Here is a 12,874-nt window from a genome sequence, read left to right on the forward strand (position 1 = left end):
CCCGAAGATAGACAAAAGCAGCAGGGCAGGCAGCATCCATGGGGAGAAGGAATTCGGGCCGAGACCCTTCTTCAGACTTCCCTATTCCCCAACTAGCCATCCCCCATTTCACCCCTCCCCCTATATTCCTTACTGTGGCTTCACCTCCTCTATTCTCATCTCACACACCTTTTGCCTCATCATCTCTGGCTTTTGTCCTGCCATCTATCTATTAACCCCCCCCCCCCCCCTCAGCTGTATCCACCTATCACTTGCTTAGCTTGGTCAGTCTGAAAAAGGGTTTCAGCCCGAAACGTCACCTATTTCCTTCGCTCCATAGATGCTGCTGCACCCGCTGAGTTTCTCCAGCATTTTTGTGTACCTTCGATCTTCCAGCATTTGCAGTTCCTTCTTGAACACTTGCTTAGCTTGTCCTGGCCCCAACTCTCTTCCACCCTTTTCCCACCTCGGACAATTAGACTGAGGTAGAGTCCCAACTCAAAACGTCACCACTTCGTGTTCTCCAAAGATGCTGCCTGACCTGATGAGTTACTCCAGCACTTTTCTGACATTTTGATCTGTTCTTTGTATGTTAACGATATGATAGAACGTTATTCCCTTTATCATGTTAAACTGCTGTACCTGACTTCCATGCACCTTCACTGGAAGAGGCAAGAGGTAGCAGGATTTCTAACCCTGATCTGATTCAGTCCCTTCTACCCTGGTGTTAATTCAGGCTTCATGGATTTCTCCAAAAAAACGCCACTGCCCACACTGGTGACCTGTCCATTCATCTGGTGTAGTGCCCCAGTCCCAGAATTAACAAGAGAGGAAACAGAGGCAGTTTCTTCCCAAATATAGACACAAAAGGCTGGAGTAACTCAGCAGGTCAGACAGCATCTGTGGAGAAAAATAGGTGACGATTTCTTCAGGCAGTCTGAAGAATGGTCTGGGTCCAAAACTTTACTTTTTCTTTTTCTCCAGAGATGCTGTCTCTGACCCCCTGAGTTACTTCAGGTTGTTTTGCCTGTGGTTCAAACTAGCATCTGCAGTTCCTTCCTACACCGTTTCTTCCCAGCTGATATCAGGCAACTGAACCATCCTACCAACAAATAGAGAGCCGTCCTGAGCTACTGTCTACCTCATTGGAGACTCTTGGACTATCTTTGATTAGACTTTATCTTGCACTAAACGTTATTCGCGTTTTTTCCTTTGTCATGTATCTGAGCACTAATGGCTCGGTTGTAATCATGTATAGTCTATCCCCTGACTGGTTAGCACGCAACTTTTCACTGTGCCTAAACTCAAAGAGGACACCAATGCTAAACACAAAATGCTGGAGTATCTCAACGGGATAGGCAGCATCTCTGGAGAGAAGAGGGGGGGGGGACGTTTCGGGTTACAGCAGTCTGAAGAAGGGCCTCGACCCGAATCGTCACCCATTCCTTCTCTCCAGGTGCTGCCTGTCCCGCTGAGTTACTCCAGCATTTTGGTTTAAAGCAACATCAGCAGTTCCTTTATACACACTAGGACTCCAATGCGTTTTGAGTTCTGTGCATTTTTGCGCAGAGTTTCCAAGGGACTGTTTCTCCGGCGAACTAGCGCTGCTCTATCATTTGCAAGCAGCCCAAAGGCTATCCCGGCAGCGGCAACACGTTGGGCAAGTGGAGTGTGCTGGGATTCCGCGGGACCCCGACCCCAGCGCGCTTTGGCAATTCGGGTGGAGTCCCGCTTGTGAAACACAGCCAGTGCTATATTAACCGGCGTATTTAAAGCCTCACTCGGATATGATGTCAGCAATTGGTGGTGAAAAAATGTTCGCAAAAAAAGTCAGAATATGGGGCCTGTAAGGCTGTGAACAGAGCAGGTATTTCCTTGTGAAGATAGTCACAAAAAGTTGGGAGTAACTCAGTGGGTCTGACGGTATCTCCAGAGAAAAGGAACAGGTGGCATTTCGGATCGAGGCCCTGCTTCCGACTGAGAGTCAGGGGAAAGGGGACAGATATAGACGGTGATAATAAAGAGATATGGAACGAATGAACGAAACAAATGTGATGACCGATAAAGGGAACAGGCCATTGTTGACTGTGTACTCGGTGAGAACAAGTTACTGACAATGAGACTCACCAAGACGACTTTGAAGCTGGTACGAGTTGGTTGGGGGAGGGATGGAGACAGAGAGGATGCAAGTGGAAGTCCTTCTGCCAGACTATGTGTTAGCCAAACCCCACAGGCTCCACGCTTGAACAATGGCCCTTTAAACTTAGACACAAGGGAATTGCAAGTGCTGGTTTTCGAAACTGGGGAAAAAAAAGTACACAGAACGCCGGAGGGAGTAAAAGTGCTGGAGAAACTCAGCGGGTGCAGCAGCATCTATGGAGCGAAGGAAATTTCCTTCGCTCCATAGATGCTGCTGCACCCGCTGAGTTACTCGGCATTGTGTGTGCACCTTCGATTTAAACCAGCATTCTTTCCCTAAGTCCTTCAGACTCGCTGAGCGACTCCAGCACTTGGCCACCATTGGGGCAGACCCAACGGGTCTGCACTTGTTTCCTTTAAAACTCTTTTATGGAAACATAGAAAATAGGTGCAGGAGTAGGCCATTCGGCCCTTCCAGCCTGCATGCACCACCATTCAATATGAACATGGCTGATCATCCAACTCACTTATGTTTTTGGTGGCTGAATTAGGAGTTATTTTTAAAAGCTCTAAATCAGCTAAGTTGCTCTTTCAACAGCATAGGTCAGAAAAAAAAATCGGAGACGCTATATTTGTTTTTTCAATGAACAATATATAGCTAAACGCGTTAACTCCCACTCGGTGCCGGAGAAGGGGAGGGAGTTCCTGGAAATGTGTGTTTTTTTTTTGTTTTTAACAGAATTACACGTGACAACCGAAGTTACAACCACCTAGATATGATGTACACTGCTGCAGAACTCCCGAGACTGAAACCACAGCCCTTTCAGAAGCAAGGCCGCAGTTCGCACCTTCGGCATATGTTGCTAAACGTTTGAATGCACCGTATCAGGTCCACAGCTCGCAGAGAAAGAAGCTCTCAGCCCAAGAAAAGACACAAAGTGCTGGAGTAACTCCGCGGGTCAGGCAACATCTCTGGAAGTCTGAAGCGGTGCCTCGGCCCGAAACGTCGCCCATTCCTTCTCTCCAGAGATGCTGCCTGTCCCGCTGAGGTACTCCAGCTTTTTGTGTCTATCTTCGGGTTAAACCAGCATCTGCAGTTCCTTCCTGCACACATCTGGAGAACCTGGATAGGCGACGATTCGGGTCGAAACCCTTCTTCATAGACACAGAAAAATAGGTGCAGGTGTAGGCATTTCGGTCCTTCGAGCCAGCACCGCCATTCAATATGATCACGGCTGATCATCTAAAATCAGTTCCTGATTTTTCCCCCTATCCCTTGATTCCGTGAGCCATTAGAGCTATATATAACTCTCTCTTGAAAACATCCAGTGAATAGGCCTTCACTGCCTTCTGTGGCAGCGAATTCCACAGATTCACAACTCTCTGGGTGAAACAGATTTTCCTCATCTCAGTCCCAAATGGCCTTCCCCTTATTTTAAACTGTGATCCCTGGTTCTCGACTCCCCCAACATATTCCCCTCAATGTCTTCAGACTGGAAATATCACCTATTCCTTTTCTCCAGAGATGCTGCCTGAACCGCTGAGTTACTCCAGCAATGTGTTTTTAGTTGTAAACCAACATCTGCAGTCTGAAGAATGGTCTGGACCCAAAACCTCACCTATTCCTTTTCTCCAGAGATGCTACCTGACCCGCTGAGTTACTCCAGCATTTTTTCATAGCGTGGTACAGAGTCAACAAGCATTTTGGCCCACACCGGCCAACATGCCGCAGCGACGCTAGTCCCACCTGCCCGCGTCTGGCCGATATCCCTCCAAACCTGTCCTATCCGTGCACCTGTCTAACTGTTTCTTAAACGTTGGAATAGTCCCTGCCCCAACTACCTCCTCTGGCAGCTCGTTGCATACACCCACCGCCCTTTGTATGAAAATGTCACCCCTCAGATTCCTATTGAATCATTTCACCGTAAACCTTCCTTCGCTCCATTAGATGCGGCCTCACCCGCTGGGTTTCTCCTGTATTTTTATCTACTTCCACCTTAAACCTATGTCACCCGGTCCTTGATTCACCTACTTTGGGCATCTACCCGATCTATTCCTCCCGTGATTCCTCTCATGTGAAAAGGTTATCCCCCAGATTCCTATGTTGCGTCCATGTTTCTACGTGTTTTTGTTTTGTGTCTTAACATGCGCGCACTGACTAATGAGATCAACCCCGCAGGTACAACCCGGGGCCTGAGCGAGTGTATACTGGATTCTTCCGTCCATTCCCCCCCCACAAAGACTGCTGCGGTCTGAAGATTTAACCTCTGAAATTGGTCCCTCACGACTTATTCAAACAAATGCCAATACAGTATACGCCTTCACCAAAGATCGGTGATACCCCTCCCCCATCCTCCTATTGTGATCGCTAGAACCTAAACCAACCTCCACACTGCAGAATAAATCAGAGAGGGGCTGCAAGAGGTTAATGTGTAACGGCAAAGTGGTTGAAACGCAGGCTGTAAGTCTAACATTGCCCAGAGCTGCTGCCACTGGATCCGTGATTTTAAGAGCTATAAATGCAATAAACATCCACTGCAGAGCTTGGAGCTGAGCCAACTGGTCAAAACGTTGAGAGGGGTGGCCATCCCAATTGAAATGATTCGAGTTCAGATCAGGGCATGTGTAAAGTCTGAAGAAGGGTGGTCTCGACACGAAACGTCGCCCATTCCTTCTCTCCAGAGATGCTGCTTGACCCACTGCGTTACTCCAGCATTTTTATGTCTATCTTCAGATCAGGGCATTAAGCCCTCGCTCTGCGTTCAGCCTCGGGGGAGAAGACTCGCCTGACACCTCCAGAATGAGACTTGTTGGTTCCGGGTCCAGCGGTCGGCCGTGGGGTCTGACAGATCCCCAGCGCGGCACCCGCTGAGACACTAGCACACACACACACACACACACACACACGGATATAAACACATATACACACAGGGGTAAACACACACACACACAGATAAAGGCACACACAGATACTCACACAGACACACATACACAGGGATACACACATACACCCTGTTACAGGGGCACGCAAATATAATCAAACGGGAACACACACACACATATATATATACATCCAAGGACACACTCACACCAGGTACTCTACAGGGATTCACTCACACACCCACAGAAACTCGCACAGGGACACACAGAGATGGAGAAATGGGCAAATCATACATATAAAAGCTGGGGCACACACATACACACGCACACACACCCATGAAACCAGATAGAGACGCACAGATTCGCATCAAATCTAGCCCAACAAAATTACCGCAGAACCGGTTCACAAGAAGCGGTATTCACAAGAAGCGCGGAGTGTACAATTTCAGGCTGAAATGATAAGCTGCACCCCACCGGGGCATCGAACCCCTAACCCGGAGTTGCGAGCAGCAGCCGGGGCCGGCAGCAGGCAAAGGAGGCCGGGGTTTGCAGTGTGCCGGCTGCGGATGACAGCTCGCAGTCCGTCCGTCACTCACTCACTCACTCACTCACTCACTCACTCACTCACTCACTCACCCACTCACTCACTCACTCACTCACTCACTCACTCACCCTCACTCACCCACTCACTCACTCACTCACTCACTCACTCACTCACCCACTCACTCACTCACTCACTCACTACTCACTCACTCACTCACTCACTCACTCACTCACCCACTCACTCACTCACTCACCCACTCACTCACTCACCCACTCACTCACTCACTCACCCACTCACTCACCCACTCACTCACTCACCCACTCACCCACTCACTCACCCACTCACCCACCCACTCACCCACTCACTCACTCCTCACTCACTCACTGCCACTCACTCACTCTTCACTCACTCACTCACTCACTCACTCACTCACTCTCACTCACTCACTCACCCACTCACTCACTCACTCACTCACTCACCCACTCACCCACTCACTCACTCACTCACTCACTCACTCACTCACTCACTCACCCACTCACTCACTCACCCACTCACTCACTCACTCACACACTCACCCTCACAAACTCACTCAAACATTCTCACACACTCACTCACACTCACTCACTAATTCACACATTCACTCGCACACTCACACACTAATTCACACACACACCCGAAGCAGCGAGAGAACGGGCTCCGCCGCCAACACTCACCGTCAGCCTTCTCCGTCTTAATGATGGTGAGAGTCGGCTGGTCGACAGCTGCCTTCATCGTCCTCTCCTCTCCTCACACGCCGGGAGCCGGGTACTTAGGCACCACAAGTTGGCACAGACCGCTGGAAAAGTTTCTGGAGGTGCTGGCGGCGGCAGGGTTGGGCTGGGATGGGCTGGGCTGGGCTGGCGCGCCGCTCTCTCTCACTCTCTCTCACACACTCTCTCCTCTACTGTATTCTACAGAGGTCTGAGTGATGCGGGCGGAGCTGCGGACTGACTTGGGACGTGTAGTTCACTGCTCCAGTGTGCCGGCTGGGTTGGGCTCGCATTGAGCTCTCCCAGGTCTTCTCCACACACTCACACAACCCCGGGCTCAATCTCCTCAAACAGCCACTTTTGTTTTGTTGCTTGTCAAGTTCCCAGCGAGGACTCCCTCTGCACTAGCCTAGTAATTAAATCTCTCCCCCCACTCCCCCCTTCTGGCTTCAAACAGGCGGATGTGACGCCCCGACGTACATATATTGCTTTTTTTCAGCTCGCTGTCTCTTCTGGGGGAAGTGTGTGCGTTTTAACAGATTACAATCGCCGTTTCCTCTCTTCCCATAACCTCCCGGACCTTGCGGCTCATGTGTTTACACTGAAATATATTGGGAAAGGGAAAAAATGTGAGTGATTTGCAGTCTGGGATTTCTCCGCAGCCCCGCGCTTTCAGCGGGCCAGCTGCCTTCTCAGAGAAAGAATAACACGAATTGCAAAACTCGCCATCCACTATCAATATTGTATAAGCGCCAGACATCCCCTTCAGCACCACTCCCACCTCAGCCTCAGCATTGTGTTGTGTGCTCTGCTTTCTAAACCGAGGGGGGCATTGCCATGGGATTAAAGATACTCGTTGACATAGAACATAGAACAGTGCAGACACAAAATGCTGGAGTAACTCAGCGGGACAGGCAGCATCTCCGGATAAAAGGAATGGGTGACGTTTCGGGTCGAGATCCTTCAGTCTGAAATCCAGAAATGTTGGGTTACTCCAGCATTTTGTGTCTATCTTCGGTGTAAAGAAGCAGCTGCAGTTCCTTCCTACACATAGAAAGGAACAGCACGGGAACAGGCCCTTCAGCCCGCCATGTCCGTGCGCAAACAATGCCAAGGTACACTGATCTCTGTAGGAAGGAACTGCAAGATGCTGGTTTGCACCGAAGATAGTCACAAACAGCTGGAGTAACTCGGCGGGTCTGGAGAAAAGCAATAGGTGACATTTCTGGGCCAGACCCTTATTCAGACTGATCTCTGACTGCACGTGATCCATATCTCTCCATTCGCTGTGTATCACGTGTCTATCAAAAAGTCCCTTAAATGCACCTTTTGCATCTGCCAGCACCACTACCCCTGGTAGCTGGTTCCAGGCACCCAGGATTACATTAGCATAAGCATTACATAAGCAGGATTTTACATTGCATTACAATGGAAATGCAAAGAATTGAAGGATATGGATCATGTATAGGCTGGTGAGATCAATTTAACTTGGCATTGTGTACAGCACAAGCATTGTGGGCCGAACGGCCTCTTTTTGTTCTGTACTGTTCTATGTGTAGGAAAGAACCACAGATGCTGGTTTAAATCGAAGACAGATACAAAATGCTGGAGTAACTCAGCGGGACGGGCTCGCCCCGAAACGTCACCCATTCCTTCGCTCCAGAGATGCTGCCTGTCCCACTGAGTTACTTACTCCAGCATTTTGTGTCTATCTTCTGTACTGTTCTATGTTCCACGACCCGTTGACTTTTGTGTTTGTTCAGCAAGCCAGCATCTTCAGTTTCTTAAGTTATAAATTTGAAGAACAGAACAATGACTAAGTTTGAATCCTACTCGTAAAAATCCAATTTTATAATCCACTCTCTAGTCTGTTCCAATCCTTCTATGAAATCATCAGTCCCAATCTCCACAACAAATCATAGAACAGTCTTTGAAATTTGTGTCCCATTAAATCAGCCCTCTTGATTTACGTTGCTCATAGTTATTAAATGAATCTGAACAGGCTTAAATTTATGTTTGGTGAAACAGGGTGGAAATAGGCCCTTCGGCCCACCGAGACAATGCCAACCATTGATTAGCCACACCATTGTTCCATGTTATCACATTTTTCCATCCTACACCCCAAGACCAACTTACAGAAGACAATAAACCTGGGTCTCTAACGTTATAAAGGGCAAGTCCTACTTAGGCTATTTTTTAGGCGACTACAGGTGAGCGGGGTGTTGCATATATGGTTGTGTGTAGTCTCCTCAGTCGTCCAAAGTGTCTTAGCGTCTTTCTGCTCGCCGTTGGATTTTCAACATGTTGAAACATGTTTAGACAGTCGACGACAGTGGGTTTGATGCCAATGAGCACAGCTTGACTTCTCCTGACATAGGCACTGCCATAGTTGTCGCCAGGTTAACGTAGGTGGTGCTGACTTCGGTTTTGTTTGTTGTTAAAATAATGATTTTATTTCAAATTTTATGTCGGGGGGGCGGAGGGTCGCCTAAAAATAGCCTAAGTGGGACAGGCTGTTGAGGCAGCAACTCTACTGCTGTGTCACCACTGCTGCTAGCTCCAGGATTCCTTTACTAGAAACTAACCTTTCAAAATACTCCTTCACAATCACTTTTTTTAATCAAGATTTTACCATTGTGCCTTAATATTTGTAAGGTTTGAGTGTTAAATACTCTTACTGCTGTTGTTGAGTTTGTGTACTCTTTAACGTAATTGATCAACCTGTTAGGTAGTATCCATAAGGACTGATAGGGGTACGATAGACACAAAAAGCTGGAGTAACTCAGCGGGTCAGGCAGCATCTCTGGAGAAAAAGAATAGGTGATGTTTTGTGTCGAGACCCTTCTTCGGAGACTGAATGTAAGGTGAGTGGAAGTTACCTAGATGGAAGCTGAGACAGGTGACAAATTCCCATATCTCCTCTACAAAAGCCCCACCAATTTCTTGTTTAAGGCAGATACTTCACAGTAACTGCGGGAAGGTCCCACTAATCCAATGCCTTGGGTAAAAAATAAATTACTCAATATCTTTGTTGCCCATAAAGGATGCGAAACTAATCAAGTATCTCACCGCAAAGGTAGTAGCAGGGTTTAATGAGAAAATGAAATTGATTTCTCAGATGGCCGGGTGAATCTATGGGTGTAAATAGGCAATACGTTGAAGATTTGGGAGACATCACCTGACTCAGTCACAACTTCAAGACATAGAACACCGATCAGTGTAAGGCCTGGATAGAATGGATGTGGAAAGGTTGTTTCCGCTATTGGGAGAGTACAGGACCAGAGGCCATAGCCATAGAATAAAAGGACAGACCTTTAGAAAGGAGATGAGGAGGAAATTCCTCAGTTAGAACCAGGGTGGTGAATTCCATAAATTCATAAATTTCCATTGCCACAGAGGCTGTGGAGGCCGTCAATGGATATTTTTAAGGTGGAGATGACAGAATCTTGGTTAGTTTTTAGACCCCCCCTGCACTAACACTGTCCTACACACTCTAGGTACAATTTACAATTTTTATCAAGCCAATTAACCAAGTCTTTGGAGTGTGGGAGGAAACCCGAGATCCTGGAGAAAACCCACGCAGGTCACAGGGAGAACATACAAACTCCGTACAGACAGCACCCATAGTCGGAATCAAAACCGGGTCTCGGGCGCTGTAAGGCAGCAATTCTCCGGCTGTACCACTGTGCTTCCCGGGTATCAGTTATTATGGGGAAAAGGCAGGAGAATGGGGTTGAGGGAAATTTAGATCAGCCATGGTTGAATGGTTGAGTAGACTTGATGGGCTGAATGGCCTAATTCTGCTCCTACCATTAATTAACCTCTCTTCCACGTTTGGTGATGCAACTGAGCCAGCGGTAGAGTTGCTGCCTTACAGCACTTGCAGCGCTGGAGACCCGGGTTCCATCCCGACCACGGGTGCGGAGTTTGTACGTTCTTCCAAGGACCTCGTGGGTTTTCTCCGAGATCTTCGGTTTCCTCCCACACTCCAAAGACGTACAGGTATGTCGGTTAATTGGCTTGGGGCATGTGTAAATTGTCCCTAGTGTGTGTAGGATAATGTTAGTGTACGGGAATTGCTGGTCCGACTCGGTGGGCCGAAGGGCCTGTTTCTGCACTGTATCTCTAAACTAAACTAAACAAAACCGAGTTCAACGGCAGTAAATCAAATTGACCCAGTATTAGGTTCAAGGATGGGAAAGGTTTCGAGGGATATGGGCCAAAAGCGGGGAAATTGAACTAGTTTCGATGGAGTTTAGTCTTGCTTGGTGTGGACATAAAGCCAAAGAGTCCGTTTCTAAGCTGTATAACTCTGTGACACTATGATTATGTATCGGGAAATATGATAATAATAATATAAACGAGGCATTAATAAATGTATAGTGACAAACGCTATTAGTGACAGCTTGACTCACTGGCATTAATCATTCTACTGTCTCCAGGTAATTCAATTTGGCATCCCCCCCCCCCCCCCCCCCCCCCCCCCCCCCCCCCCCTCCCTCCCCCCCCCCATAGCATAACGTTATCTTCCTAATTTATACTGTTGCAAATATTGAAGGAGTTTGGCAATGAATAGAGGGATATGGATCACGTCCAGGCAGAGGAGATTAGTTTATCTTGTCATCACCGCTGCCGAGGGGGCCGTGCGGAGGTCGAGGGAGTGACGTGAAGTTCGAGCGAAGTCCGCGGGAAGTTTGCGCGTGACATACGGTGTCAAGACGCTGCGTATGCCCGTCGAGGCGGTGCGTACGGCTTCGAGGCGGCTGCGGGCCGGCAGGCCGTTGCCGCGCGGAATTTTTGAACACGGTCAGTTTTTTGGAGCCCCGCGCGATGTCGGGACCAGCTCCGCACAACTCCATACGGCTCCGCCGATCGAAGTGGGACCGGCCCCGCGAGGCCGTATGGCTCAAGCGACCACATTAGATCGCGCTTGCCGCATGGAGTCGCATGCTCGTGGGACAGGCCCTTTAAGTCTAAAATTGTAAATTGTCTCTAGTATATAGGAGGATAGTGCTAGTGTATGGGGTGATCGCTGGTCGGCGTGGACTCGGTGGGGCAAAGGGCCTGTTTTCACGCTGTATCTCTACAGTCTAAAGTCTAAAGCTAACCGTTCAAAAATTGGTTGCTGCATTTTCTACATCACAACAGTATTAACATTTCAAAAGTACTTAAAGAGTTCCAAAGTGCCTTTGTGTCACTCCATGTGCCATTATACAACCACGGGATGGAAAATTGTGAGTGTACTCCCCTGTAGTCTCCGTGTACAAGCCCCAGCAATGAGAGAAGAATGACTGCTGCCAAGTTGGAATGTGCGGGGGTCGGCTGAGCAACAAGACCGTTAGCTCAAACCACAAAGTTAGCAGAAGTCAACCGACAGTTTCAAAAAGTTCTCAAGGTGCTTTATTCAGCTCCTGATCACAAGATTTTCATGTGAAAATGACTCGTTACAGAGAACTTTTGAATTAATTTTGCAAAATTCACAGCATCTCTTGACTTTAATTATCATGACAAGAAGCACGAGAGCACAAGGGCGCGAGGGGGAATTCCAAAGGGTGAAGTCACACATTTGGTCAGCATTTCACAGATATTACCTCTTCTTTTAAAGCAACATATTCTGCTTACTATTTTAAACGTTATAAAATAAAAGGCCAATAATTACATTTGCTTTTCATCATCCATCCAGATTGGACAAATGTTATTTCTTCAATCACATTCCATCATCCTTTCTCTTCCACTCTGCTCCCTCTTCTAACGTACCCTCGCTAACTAGATTCACCCTGACTTAGTTTACTGACAACACTCTATCACAGACGTTGTACTCTTTACCCTCTGTCTCTACACTGTAGACGACTTGATTGTAATCATGTGTAGTCTTTTCTCTAACAGGATTGCATGCAACAAAAACCTTTTCACTGCACCTTGGTACGTGTGACAATCATAAAATAAACTAAATTAAACGACGCATATCCAAACGACCCAGCTATCAGTCACCTTTCATATTCTCCATCCATTGCATTTGCACTATTTACATTAGTACTTCTATAATCTGCATGCCCCACATTACAACCCCACACAATGCCCCCACTTCCCCTCACCCACACATGCAAACACACACCTCCACCCCCTTTTACAAGCTAACACTCCACTCTATTATTGTAGAACTTAACCTGACTCACAGTTCAGCTACAAAGGCCCTTCCCCAACACCCGCAAATAGGGTGGCACAGTGGCACAGCTGGCAAAGCTGCTGCCTCACCGTGGCTGAGACCCGACTTCAATCGCCACCTTAGATTCTGTCTGTGTGGAGTTTGCATGTTCTCCTTATGACAGTGTGGGTTTCCTCCAGGTGCTCCGGTTTCCTACCACATCCCGAAGACATACAGGTTTGCAGGTTAATTGGGCTCTGTAAAAGTGATCCCAGCATGTGGGGAGTGGATAAAATAGTGGGATAACAAAGAACAAGTGTGAACGGGTGATCAATGTGGACTCGATGGGCCGAACGTCCTGTTTCCATGTTGTATCTCTAAACTAAAACTAATTCCACTCTCAACAAACTCTCAATTCCAGATTCGGTCTTCATGGTC

The 12,874-nt window shown here is 47.8% G+C and overlaps 1 protein-coding gene across 2 annotated transcripts in view; it reads right to left on the reverse strand.

Moving 5' to 3' along the window:
• The window catches only part of ets1 (v-ets avian erythroblastosis virus E26 oncogene homolog 1), a 107,120-nt gene that overhangs the window by 74,592 nt on the left and 19,654 nt on the right, over positions 1-12,874 (reverse strand). Inside the window, exon 1 of one of the 2 annotated variants that reach the window (XM_055660883.1) lies at positions 6,256-6,759. The exons of the other annotated variant lie outside the window; for it this stretch is intronic. Within the exon in view, the coding sequence (XP_055516858.1) occupies positions 6,256-6,313 (58 nt within the window). The 5' untranslated portion in view covers positions 6,314-6,759. Of the gene's footprint in view, positions 1-6,255; positions 6,760-12,874 lie in introns of those variants that run through there. 2 annotated transcript variants of the gene reach the window in all.

The sequence above is a fragment of the Leucoraja erinacea genome, chromosome 32, assembly GCF_028641065.1.
Source record: "Leucoraja erinacea ecotype New England chromosome 32, Leri_hhj_1, whole genome shotgun sequence".
NCBI lineage: Eukaryota > Metazoa > Chordata > Chondrichthyes > Rajiformes > Rajidae > Leucoraja > Leucoraja erinaceus.